The sequence below is a fragment of the Mustelus asterias genome, chromosome 28 (assembly GCF_964213995.1).
Source record: "Mustelus asterias chromosome 28, sMusAst1.hap1.1, whole genome shotgun sequence".
Classification (NCBI taxonomy): domain Eukaryota; kingdom Metazoa; phylum Chordata; class Chondrichthyes; order Carcharhiniformes; family Triakidae; genus Mustelus; species Mustelus asterias.
In genome coordinates this window covers 22,450,220-22,463,593 of record NC_135828.1, presented here as the reverse complement: position 1 = coordinate 22,463,593, position 13,374 = coordinate 22,450,220, and the positions used below count along the sequence as shown (strand labels likewise).

Sequence of the window (13,374 nt, the reverse complement as noted above, 5' to 3'; positions counted from 1 at the left end):
AAAAGCAGGGAGGTCTTGCTGCAATTGTACAAGGTACTGGTGAGGCCGCAACTGGAGTACTGTGTACAATTTTGGTCCCCTTATTTGCGGAAGGATGTATTGGCCTTGGAGGGAGTACAGAGAAGGTTCACCAGGTTGATACCGGAGATGAGGGGGTTAGCTTATGAGGAGAGATTGAGTAGATTGGGCCTGTACTCGTTGGAGTTTAGAAGGCTGAGGGGAGATCTTATAGAGACATATAAGATAATGAAAGGGCTAGACAGGGTAGAGGCAGAGAGATTCTTTCCACTTAGAAAGGATACAAGAACTAGAGGACACAGCCTCAAAATAAGGGGGAGTCAGTTTAGGATAGAGTTGAGGAGGAACTTATTCTCTCAGAGGGCAGTGAATCTCTGGAATTCTCTGCCCATTGAAGCAGTGGAGGCTACCTCGTTAAATATGTTTAAGTCACAGGTAGATAGATTTCTGATCAATAAGGGAATTAAGGGTTATGGGGAGCGGGCGGGTAAGTGGAACTAAACCACTATCAGATCAGCCATGATCTTATTGAATGGCGGGGCAGGCTCGAGGGGCTAGATGGCCTACTCCTGCTCCTATTTCTTATGTTCTTATGCTATTGATAATCTCATTTTCCGCTACTCAGTTTTGCAATCTTCAGTTGACACCCCAGCCTCAACCAGTTTTGTGGGGGGCAGAAGATTCCAGATTTGGACTAAATTCTGTGCAAAGTGCTTCCTGACATCAGCCCCAAAGAACCTGGTTCTAATTTTCAAATGCTGTCTCCTTGCCATGGACTCCCATGGACTTACCGATCATCCTTTTGGTCTCTGTGCGCAGGTATGACATTGATACACCGTTCAAGAGGATTGAATATGATATTACGGAGCACCTGGAGGAGAGAGTTCAGATTGTGTAAAGAGAAAAGGATTTCTCCATCGACAGGAGTTGTCTGAGACGAGAAATGGATTTCCTGACGGAGACAGAATGAAGAATGTTGAGGAAACGGCTGATTTAGTCGCTCAATTGTTCCGATTGGAGTAGAGGCGTGAAACACTCTGGATTTAGTGCATTTGACCAGGGTGTGATCCCTCGCCAGTTTCCAGGGACGTTTCTAAACACAAATAAAAGAAACACTTTAAAAAGATAGCCATGTCCAATCTGTTGAGTGAATGTGCGGTAACTTAGGATCATTCTGTTCTTTAAGCATCAGATCAGTATAATCCAAAGATGTGTAGGTTAGGTGGATTATCCATGCTAAATTGGCCCTTCGTGTCCAAAGATGTGCGGGTTAGGGGGATTGGCCATGCTAAATTGGCCCTTCGTGTCCAAAGATGTGTCGGTTAAGTGGATTGGCCATGCTAAATTGCCCCTTTGTGCCCAGAGATGTGCAGGTTAGGGGGATTGGCCATGCTAAATTGCCCCTTAGTGTCCAAAGATGTGCGGGTCAGGTGGAATGGCTATGCTAAATTGCCCCTTAGTGTCCAAAGATGTGCGGGTCAGGTGGATTGGCCATGCTAAATTGGCCCTTAGTGTCCAACGATGTGTGGGTTAAGTGGATTGGCCATGCTAAATTGCCCCTTTGTGCCCAGAGATGTGCAGGTTAGGGGGATTGGCCATGCTAAATTGCCCCTTAGTCTAGGGGGCGTAGGTTTAAGGTGCGAGGGGCAAGGTTTAAAGGAGATGTATGAGGCAAGTTTCTTACACAGAGGGTGGTGGGTGCCTGGAACTTGCTGCAGGGGGAGGTAGTGGAAACAGATACAATAGTGACTTTTAAGGGGTGTCTGGACAAATACATGAATAGAATGGGAATAGAGAGATATGGTCCCCAGAGTGGTAGGGAGTTTTAGTTCAGACGGGCAGCATGGTCGGTGCAGGCTTGGAGGGCCGAAGGGCCTGTACCCGTGTTGTAATTCTCTTTGTTCTCTATATCCACGTTCTACACTGACTGGAATAAAAACAGCAAGGGCGGCACAGTGGTTAGCATTGCTGCCTCACAGCGCCAGGGACCTGGGTTCAATTCCTGGCTTGGTCACTGTCTGTGTGGAGTCTGCAAGTTCTCCGTGTGTCTGCTCAGAAGACAGAGGGTGGTAGTGGAAGGGTTTTTTTCCGGCTGGAGGCCTGTGACTAGTGGTGTTCCGCAGGGCTCTGTGTTGGGACCTCTGCTGTTTGTGATTTATATAAACGATCTGGAAGGTGTAACTGGGGTGATCAGTAAGTTTGCGGACGACACGAAAATGGCTGGACTTGCAGATAGTGAGGAACATTGTCAGAGGCTACAGAAGGATATAGATAGGCTGGAAATTTGGGCAAAGAAATGGCAGATGGAGTTCAATCCAGATAAATGCGAAGTGATGCATTTTGGTAGAACTAACGTAGCGGGGAGCTATACGATAAATGGCAGAACCATAAAGGGTGTAGATACGCAGAGGGACCTGGGCGTGCAAGTCCACAGATCCTTGAAGGTGACGTCACAGGTGGAGAAGGTAGTGAATAAGGCATATGGCATGCTTGCCTTTAAAGGATGGGGCATAGAGTATAAAAGTTGGGATCTGATGTTGCAGTTGTATAGAATGTTGGTTCGGCCGCATTTGGAATACTGCGCCCAGTTCTGTTCGCCACACTACCAGAAGGACGTGGAGGCTTTAGAGAGAGTGCAGAGGAGGTTTACCAGGATGTTGCCTGGTATGGAAGGGCTTAGTTATGAGGAGAGATTGGGTAAACTGGGGTTGTTCTCACTGGAAAGACGGAGGATGAGGGGTGACCTAATAGAGGTGTATAAAATTATGAAAGGCATGGATAGGGTGAACGGTGGGAAGCTTTTTCCCAGGTCGGTGGTGACATTCACGAGGGGTCATAGGTTCAAGGTGAGGGGGGGAGGTTTAACACGGATATCAGAAGGACGTATTTTACACAGAGGGTGGTGGGGGCCTGGAATGTGCTGCCGGGCAAGGTGGTGGAGGCGGACACACTGGGAACGTTTAAGACTTATCTAGATAGCCACATGAACGGAGTGGGGATGGAGGGATACAAAAGAATGGTCTAGTTTGGACCAGGGAGTGGCGCGGGCTTGGAGGGCCGAAGGACCTGTTCCTGTGCTGTATTGTTCTTTGATCCGCGTGGGTTTCCTCCGGGTGCTCCGGTTTCCTCCCACACTCCGAAGATGTACAGGTTAGGTGTATTGGCCATTCTAAATTGCCCCTTGGTGTCCAGGATGTGTAGGTTAAATGGATTAACCACTGAATGTGTGGGGTACAGGGATAGGGTGGAGACAGAGAGTTTGGGTCAGCTGCTCTATTGGTATAGACTTGATGGGCTGAATGGCCTCTTCTGCCCTGTAGGAATTCTATGAAATGCATCTGTGGAGAGAGGAAAGAGTTAACATCTGATCTGACTCTTCAGAAGTGAAGATAAGCAGAAATATGACGGGTTTTACGTTGTTGGAGAAGGGTGGAGGTCGGGAGAAACAAAAGGGATAGGTCAGAGGGCAGGACAGATTAAATGGAAGGAAAGGCAGAGAGTCCAAGATGATTCTTCCTCGGAACTGACTGACTCTGAACCGCAGTGATTGTGGGAGTGAATAAACATTGATTCCTGAGCTATGAGTATAACATTCGCAGAACTGTACCTCAGCAAGCTGGGCGCGCTGTTTAAAGAGAAAGAGGCAGATATGTTTTTCTCTGATCAAGCACCCCACTGACTCACTTAAGTAACATTAGATTCCAGACAGCGATATCAAAAGAGGCGGTTTTGTACATGGTTCTAAATGTGGTCAGGCCATAGGAAGCGCAGCACGTACACACACCAAAATATCACACAGGAAAACCCTGTTTGTGCAAAACGTGCTTGGAGTGCTGTTTTCGCCAAACTCTCCTCAGTCCCGGTACATTATGTCATTAACAATTTACATTTGAATAGAACAGGGGCGTTAGAAGACAAAAAAAGTCTTGACACCAAGCCAAGGCGGCAGGTGAGGTTGGCTGCAAAAACAGTAAAAGGAAAATGAATGGTGGAGAGTTTGAGGGATCTCAGAATTCACCAACTAAGGGCACAACCGCCATTGGTGAAGCAAATAAAACAGGGGTGCGGGAGAGGCTGGAATTGGAGGAGTGCAGAGGTCAGGGAGGGTTGCTGAGAAATCTTGAGTGATTTTGAACACTCGCCCAGAATTAAGTTTAAAGTTTATTTATTAGTGTCACAAGTAAGGCTTACATTAACATTGCACTGAAGTTACTGTGAAAATCCCCTAGTCGCCACACTTCGGCGCCTGTTTGGGTACACTGAGGGAGAATTTAGCATGGCCAATGCACCTAACCAGCACGTCTTTCGGATTGTGCCGCCCTTTTAAGTTGCCCTTTCAGCCCCCCTCCCCTGTTAAGATCAACTAAATCAGCACTAAGATCAGATCTGGTAAGTTTACACAATGTATTATGGGGGTCTTGTGGCGCAGTGGGTTAGCGTCCTTGCCTTTGATCCAAAAGCTCCAGGTTTGAGTCCCACCCCAGGACTTGACGGCTAAGGAAGGTTCATAACCCGGCCAAACAGGTTGAGTATCAACCTGCAAAATCCTTCCAAACATGCCAATGGCTGGCGCTAAGAGCGGGAGAGACTCCGAGACAAGTTTATTTATTATTATTGTGACAGGTAGGCTTACATCAACACTGTAATGAAGTTACTGTGAAAATCCCCTCGTCGCCACACTCTGGCGCTTGTTCGGGTACACTGAGGGAGAATTTAGCATAGCCAATGCACCTAACCAGCATGTTACCACTTGTAGGAAAAACTAGAACCAGAGGGCACAATCTCAGGTTAAAGGGACACTCCTTTAAAACAGATGAGGAGGAATTTCTTCAGCCAGAGAGTGGTGAATCTGTGGAACTCTTTGCCGCAGAAGGCTGTGGAGGCCAGGTCATTGAGATAGATAGGTTCTTGATTAATAAGGGGATCAGGGGCTATGGGGAAAAGGCAGGAGAATGGGGATGAGAGAAATATCAGCCATGATTGAATGGTGGAGCAGACTCGATGGGCCGAGTGGTCTAACTCTGCTCCGATGTCTTATGGTCTTTTGGACTGTGGGAGGAAACCCACTCACCCAGAGGAAACCCACACAGACACAGAGAGAATGTGCAAACTCCACTGACAGTGACCCAAGTCAGGAATCGAACCAGGGTCCCTGGAGTTGTGAGGCAGCAGTGCCACCAGTGCCACCACTGTGCCACCAATCGATTGTTCATTTCCCATTCAATGGGACAAAGTGGAGCTTCTACAACCAAAACTCCAGTCTACATGTAAAAAGTGCATAAAGATGTTGGTGTAGTGGTGAAGTCACTGACCTAGTAACCCAGAGGCCCAGGCTAATGCTCTAGACATGGATTCAAATCTCACCATGGCAGCTGATAGAATTTGAATTCCATTGATAAATCTGGAATACAAATTAAGTTTTGAGTAATGGTGAATCAATCCATCTGGTTCACTGATGTCCTTTAGGGAAGGAAATCTGCCAATATCTGCTCCACCAATGTGGTTGACTTTTAACTGCCCTCTGAGATGGCCAAGTAAGCCACTCAGTTCAAGGGCAATTAGGGATCGGCAGCAAATGCTGGCCTTGCCAGTGACGCTCAAATCCATAGAATCATAGAATCCCTACACTGCAGAAAGTGGCCATTTGGTCCATCGAGTCTGCACTGACAACAATCCCACCCAGGCCCTATCCCCATAACCCCACCTATTTATCCCCTGACACTAAGGGAAAATTTAACACGGCCTATCAACCTGACCCCACATCTTTGGACTGTGGGCGGAAACCGGAGCACCCGGAGGAAACCCAGGCAGACACGGGGAGAACGTGCACACTCCACACAGACAGTGACCTGAGGCCGGAATTGAACCCGGGTCTCTGGTGCTGCGAGACAGCAGTGCTAACCACTGTGCCACCGTGAAAAAATAGTAACAAACTGGATTCTGAGTGAACTGTAACGCATCACTTAAAGTTATTTCCTGAGCCAAAGGATGCGCATCCCACAAAATGTTCATGTGAAAGGCATCGTCACAAGTTCTATAAATGAGAGCAAGGGGCAGCGTCTCATTACTTCATCTTATTGCCATTGTTATTGATGCAGTATTTCAGCAGAAGTAACCAAAAGAGAAAATGCTGGAAAATCTCAGCAGTTCTGGCAGCGTCTGTGAGGAGAAAAGAGCTGGCGTTTCGAGGCCAGGTGACGCAAAGCCAGGGCCGGATTTAGGCATAAGCTAAACAAGCTACAGCTTAGGGCCTCACAATCCGCAGGGGCCTCACAAAATTTCAGAAGGTTTACAATGAAGAGAACATTTAAGAGCGGACACCAGAAAAGAAAAAGAAAGCACCAGCTTGAAGAGCAGTTCAAAAAATTACCAAAATCCATGAGATCAAGCCAGCCAAACGATAAATATGTAATCAGTAAATGCATTCATTTGAAAATAATTTGTATTTTTCACTTTAAATACCTTGCTATTAAATAATTAAAAGGCATAATTATGTTTTCAATTTTTTTGTGGCGACCCAAGGTCCTGTTTTGGGACGCACCTTTGTCAGACCTTTTGGTGTAACTTTTTAACAAGGGGCCTCCAAGCTTTATATAGCTTAGGGCCTCACCAAGTCTAAATCCGGCACTGCGCAAAGCTTTGACAAAGGGGCGTCTGGACTCGAAACGTCAGCTCTTTTCTCTCCTTACAGATGCTGCCAGACCTGCTGAGATTTTCCAGCATTTTCTCTTTTGGTTTCAGATTCCAGCATCCGCAGTAATTTGCTTTTATTTCAGCAAAAGTATATTGGCGCTGACTTATTTACTGCTCACTTGAGTTTCAATCTTTAAAAGGCTTAAGACATGTCGAGTTTTCCCCTGTTGAGATGTCGGTGCTGAAAATGTATTTTTTTGCTCTCTCTCTCTTTTTTTGAGGTAAGTTTGAATGTGGTCAAAGAGTCATCCAGACTTGGGCGGCACAGTGGTTAGCACTGCTGCCTCACAGCACCAGGTTCGATTCCCAGCTTGGTGACTGTGCGGAGTTTGCACGTTCTTCCACTGCCTGTGTGGGTTTCCCACACAGTCTGAAAGCCATGCCAATGTGTATTGGCCGTGCTAAATTTTCCCTCAGTGTACTTGAACAGGCGCTGGAGTGTGGCGACTGGGGGATTTTCACAGTAACTTCATTGCAGTGTTAATGTAAGCCTACTTGTGACACTAATAAATGAACTTTTAAAAAAACTTGAAACATTGGCTCTCTTTCTCCACAGATGCTGTAAGACCCGCTGAGAATTTCCAGCATTTTCTGCTTTTGTTTCAGATTCAACATTCTCTGTGGTTCACTCTTACCTCTTGAGAATACCTCCTGTCCAAGCTGAGATCAGCTTGGCACCGACTGGGATTCTGACCAAGCTAGATGGCTGAGTGTTATGCCTGTGAATCTCAACAGTTACAACATTCATCCAAAACACATCAACAGCCAGTGTTGATTTTGAATGTTTTATGTTTCAGACAATTTACACACGCATCATGAACAGAATTACAGCAGAACAGCAGGTTTTTTTCTTTTTTTAAAAAAAAGGTTGAATTGGAACATTTTGTACAGGGATTTTAAATTATACACATCAGGTACATATATCAGAAGATAATTATCATTGTTAGACTTGTGTAAATGTTTGGAGGTGGGCGGGGCTGAGAGGAATAAAACAGATTAGTTATAAACCTTTCGGATCAATGCTCAAGTTACTGAGCAAAGTCAGGCTTAGATGTGAAAAGTAGAAGTGCTTCGATCAGACGCTTGCTCGAGCAGAAGTTCAAAAAATAATTTGCAGAGAAGGCGGGTGATAAATGGGAGGGGGTGCACATTTTGACTTTCCAATGACCTGGGCTGGTCCAGAATTCTAGTATCATCCTTTGTACAAAGGGATGGGGGAAGAGACTCCACAACGCTGGCTATTCGGTTGTTATGTGTACTGAGGGAGTACTGGTGAGGGACGCGAGGGTGTCTTCTGTGGGATGTTTGAGATTGTTAAAGCGAAGGGTTTATTACTGGGGAACCTCTGCGGCTATATTTCCAATCAATGTGGAGTCCACCTGAAGTTATCAGAGGTCATCATTTAACACTCCCACAAATCTCCTGATAAAGTGTTCCTTCTCTGTTCTTATCTCACTTTGAGACTAAATCCAGATTCCGTATTGTTAACAGAGCATCACAAATATCATCTGGGTCGCAATGTGGTCCTGTGCTTATGAGTTGCAGGGTAGAAAAAGATGTAAACACAAAAAGCCATGCATGAAATCATCAAATTCCACCCGTAGAAAAAACATAATACAAAGCTTCTTCAATTCAAAAACTTAGAAAGGCTAACTATCGACAGTTCACACCTGCTTCATTTCTATGTGAGACGCAGTTGGAGATATTTTCTCCTACATGCTGTCTCTCTGTCTTTCCCACGGTGCAGCGCCAACATTTAATTCACTGGTGTGGGGCAGTAAGAGTAAAAACCCTGTTGGTTTCTGACGAGATGAGCTGGGAAAGAAACTCGCCCTGGTGGGCTTGCCAGGGATGCCCAATGTTCAGCCGACAGAACGACAACAGTGCCCATGTCTCTCCACGGCCAAGCTGTTGGGGGCAGAGTCGGGGGGAGTTGTGGGGGGTGGGGCAGTGGGGGTAAGAACTGGGTCTTGAAGCCAGATGTGATGTGGTTGCAGAATCCCTCAGAGCGGCCCAGCATGCCGAGTCAGCAATGTCTCAAACACATTGAAGTCTCAGGCTGCGGGCTCTCCACAGTTCATTGCTCGGCCTGTTCCTGGTGACTGAATTTACAGCACTGAAACAGGGCGAATGGCTCGACTGGTCTGTGCTGCTGTTTATGCTCTTGAGGAGCTTCCTTCCAGCATTCATCTCAGCCTATCCTTCTCTCTCTTTCTCTATCCTTTCTCTCTCTCACACACCTCTTTAGCTTCCGGGCAGCATGGTGGCACAGTGGTTGGCACTGCTGCCCTACAGCGCCAGGGACCCGGGTTCGATTCCAGTCTCTGGGTGACAGTCTGCACGTTCTCCCTGCATCTGCGTGGGTTTCCTCTACAGTCCAAAGATGTGTAGGTTAGGGGGATTAGCGTGGTAAATATGTGGGGTTATGGGGATAGCGGTGATAGGCCTGGGTATGATACTCTTAGTAGATGCAGACTCGAGGGGCCGAATTGTCTCTTTCTGCACTGTACGGATTCTATGATTCCCCTTAAATTCATTCCTGCAAGAAGATGTTTCTCCTGAATTCCCTTTTGGATTTATTAGTGACTATCTGAAGTTTAAAACCCTTTTGTTTTCTTCTGGGCTTCCCCACAGATGGAAACAACTTCTCTAGGTTGACCTTAGCAACCCTTTTGGTAATTTTAAGTCTTTCTTTCGGGTCAGTCCTCGGCCTTTCGGGTTGCTGGAGAAAAGCACGCGGCTTGTCCAATCTTTCCTGACAGCAACGCAGCTCCGATAGGAGGTCGCACAGAGAGGGAGGGTGGGGGGGGGGGGGGACAGAGAGGGAGGGTGGGGGGGACAGAGAGGGAGGGTGGGGGGGGGAGGAGGGACAGAGAGGGAGGGTGGGGCGGGGGGACAGAGAGGGAGGGTGGGGGGGGGGGACAGAGAGGGAGGGTGGGGGGGGGGGACAGAGAGGGAGGGTGGGGGGGGAGGCAGAGAGGGAGGGTGGGGGGCGGGACAGAGGGGGGGGGACAGAGAGGGAGGGAGGGTGGGGGGGGGACAGAGAGGGAGGGTGGGGGGGACAGAGAGGGAGGGTGGGGGGGACAGAGAGGGAGGGTGGGGGGGGGACAGAGAGGGAGGGTGGGGGGGGACAGAGAGGGAGGGTGGGGGGGACAGAGAGCGAGGGAGGGGGTGGGACAGAGAGGGAGGGAGGGTGGGGGTGGGACAGAGAGGGAGGGAGGGAGGGGGGGGACAGAGAGGGAGGGTGGGGGGCGGGACAGAGAGGGAGGGTGGGGGGCGGGACAGAGAGGGAGGGTGGGGGGGGGACAGAGAGGGAGGGTGGGGGGGGACAGAGAGGGAGGGTGGGGGGGGACAGAGAGCGAGGGTGGGCGGGACAGAGAGGGAGGAAGGGTGGGAGGGACAGAGAGGGAGGGAGGGTGGGGGGGGACAGAGAGCGAGGGAGGGGGTGGGACAGAGACCTGATTTCTGTGTCGTGACCGGGACAGAACGAGCCCAAACTTTAAAAAGCAAATTTTAAAAAAAACCAAAAACACACTTCAAAAGTTTAAAAATTGGCAATCAATGGGTGAATGGTCTGAGTTACTGGTCTCAGCACTTTACCACCCTGCGCTCTTGTTACAAACCCCGACTATAACCAGTCGTATTCCAGCCTTTAGCCGTGAACATTAGCTACTTGCTACAAATTTAGCACCTGGTCAGGCTGTACAATGAGGATTAATCGGATTCTGATTAAACACTGGCTGGAAAAAGAGTTACACTGAGTCTCCCTCCTCCTGTGTCACCCAGAGAACAACACCACATCCTGCACTCTGTCTTTCAATGTGGTGGTTTTCAGCCTGGGTGTACGGTTAACTTGGCGTGGGCTGGGAGTTGAGGAGGACAGATCATGAATCTTTTTATTCCACTACCAGTGTATACTCTGCCTTTGGCGACACCAGAAACTCACAGCCTCCAGCTCACTCCAAAGGCAGGAAACGCAGGACAGTAAAAGGGAGCGAAGGAGCGAAAAGATTTGGTTTCAGAATTCGCCCCCCCCCCACTAATCCCATCGTAGCTAAGAGTGCCACATTCCTTTCACAGACTGAATACTTTGCTGGGTTAGGGTGAGCAGGAAGTGATGCCCCAAAGGAAGGTAGTTTGGGTGGAACGTGAGTTGGATTGTCGCAGAGTCGGAGATGGGGAGTGAAGAAGGTCACTCCACGTTAAGATAAAACAACAGGAGAGCTGCCTTTGGTGTATCAGAGCACAACTGGCCTGATCTCTCTACAGACGCTCTCTGATCTGTTGAGTGTTTCCAGTGTTTTCTGCGTTTGGGTCAGATTTCCAATATCGACAGTGTTTTGCTTTTTATTTGGTTTTAAGCCAGTTCAGGCGGAGACCCTAAAGCAGGTGGTCTAATACTTGGGTTTCATTCAGCTCACAGTCACTGGAAACAGACACTGTGATGCAGAATGTCACATTAAATGTCCAGCAGTCAGCAGTAACTGAGAATAAGACTTTGCCGAAAGTCACTGATCGAAATGGAAGACGCATTTTCACAAGTTAAATATCTAGAGACAGACAGTGGGAACAGAGAGAGTGAGGAAGAGAGAGATAGAGAGAAAGGAACAGAGTGATAGAGACAGACACACAGAGAAACAGATGGAGATAGAGACATGATCAGAAAGAGAGAGACAGATGGAGATAGAGAGAGAGACAGATGGAGAAATAGAACTGGAAAAGAGAGAGAGAGAGAAGCAGATGGAAAAGAGAAAGAGAGAGACAGACAGACAGAGAGAGAGAGGAATAGGGAAGAGATGGAAAAGCAAGAGAGACAAACACAGGATGGACACAGTGAGACTGATGGAGAGAGAAACAGATGGAGAGACACAGATAGATGGGGAGAGGGGGAGAAAGAGGCAGAGACAGACAGACAAATAAGTTGGAGCGCTCCAAAAAATAATTATTTAAGGAGAACCAAGAGTTTCTAACATGGTGCCATTCAGGTAACCATCCCTCGATATAGAAATACGATTGGTTGGGGATACAGATCAATAATCAACATTGCAACATCACATCACGAGGGCACAGGCTGGCACTCTGCTCCAGGCCAAAAGCATAGAGGCAGGAGGAGGCCATTTGGCCCTTCAAGACTGTTCCACGATTCATTTTGATCATGGCTGATCATCAAATTCAATATCCTGATTCCCCCCTTCCTCTCCTTGATTCCTTTAGCCCCTCAAACTATGACCCCTAGTTCTGGACTCCCGCACCATCGGAAACATTCTTTCTGTATCTACCCTGTCTAATCTACTCATGAATCTTTCTGTATCTACCCTGTCTAATCTACTCATGAATCTTTCTGAATCTACCGTTAGAATTTTATAAATTTCTATGAGATCCCCACTCACGCTTCTAAATTCCAGTGAATATAATCCTAACTTCACTCAGCGAATGTACAGCACCTAAACATCTGACTTTCTCTCCGACATTTTGGAAAGATCCATCCCCAAGTTGACGGCAGCATTTTATTTGGTGCTGAACAGATGCTCATAGAATCTCACCAGTACAGAAGGAGGCCATTCGGCCCCTCGAGCCTGTACCAACCACATCCCACCCAGGCGCTATTCCCCTAGCCCCACACATTTACCCTGCTAATCCCCCTGACACTGAGGGGCAATTTAGCATGGCCAATCAACCTAATCCGCACATCTTTTGGAGTGTGGGAGGAAACCGGAGCACTCGGAGGAAACCCATGGGTAGAAATGTGCAAACTCCACACAGACAGTGATCTGAGACTGGAATCGAACCCGGGTCCCTGGCGCTGTGAGGCAGCAGTGCCCATCACTGTGCCACCCTACTGCTGTCGGTTAATATTTCAAACCCAGTATTCCAAGACGCAAAAGTCATAGGAATACGTCACAAATAAAAATCTATTAAAATCAATTGTAGTCAATCTTAAAGCCTAACCGTGGATGTACCTCGCGATAACATCTCATGTTTGAGTGCCATGCAAGGAAACCAACAGCATTAACCCCACTACTGCCCCCAACAGCACTGACCCCAATACTGCCCCCCCAACAGCACTGACCCCAATACTGCCCCCAACAGCACTGACCCCAATACTGCCCTCCCAACAGCACTGACCCCAATACTGCCTCCCAACAGCACTGACCCCAATACTGCCCCCAACAGCACTGACCCCAATACTGCCCCCAACAGCACTGACCCCAATACTGCCCCAACAGCACTGACCCCAATACTGCCTCTCAACAGTATTCACCCCAATACTGCCCCCAACAGCACTGACCCCAATACTGCCCCCCCAACAGCACTGACCCCAATACTGCCCCCCAACAGCATTCACCCCAATACAGCCCCCAAATACTGCCCCCCAACAGCATTCACCCCAATACTGCCTCTCAACATCATTCACCCCAATACAGCCCCCAAATACTGCCCCCCAACAGCACTGACCCCAATACTGCCCCCAACAGCACTGACCCCAATACTGCCCCCCCAACAGCACTGACCCCAATACTGCCCTCCCAACAGCATTCACCCCAATACTGCCCCCTAACAGCATTCACCTCAATATTGCCCCCCAACATTGACCCCTATACTGCCCCTCCAACAACATTACCCCAATACAGCCCCTCCAACAGCACTGACCCCAATACTGCC

At 48.2% G+C, this 13,374-nt stretch overlaps 1 protein-coding gene and 1 long non-coding RNA gene across 2 annotated transcripts in view; one reads left to right on the top strand and one right to left on the bottom strand.

The window, feature by feature from the left end:
* Positions 1 to 1,226, top strand: part of LOC144480319 (CUE domain-containing protein 2-A-like) — a 78,118-nt gene extending 76,892 nt beyond the window's left edge. The window contains exon 12 of the mRNA XM_078199676.1: positions 838 to 1,226. Within this exon, the coding sequence (XP_078055802.1) occupies positions 838 to 916 (79 nt within the window). The 3' untranslated portion in view covers positions 917 to 1,226. The remainder of the gene's footprint in view (positions 1 to 837) is intronic.
* Positions 1,227 to 9,948: 8,722 nt separating this feature from the next.
* Positions 9,949 to 13,352, bottom strand: LOC144480320 (uncharacterized). The gene is made up of 3 exons (XR_013495643.1): positions 13,232 to 13,352; positions 13,066 to 13,201; positions 9,949 to 12,860 (listed from the first exon to the last, which is right to left on the bottom strand). It is a non-coding gene; the product is annotated as an uncharacterized LOC144480320 (long non-coding RNA).
* Positions 13,353 to 13,374: the final 22 nt, after the last annotated feature.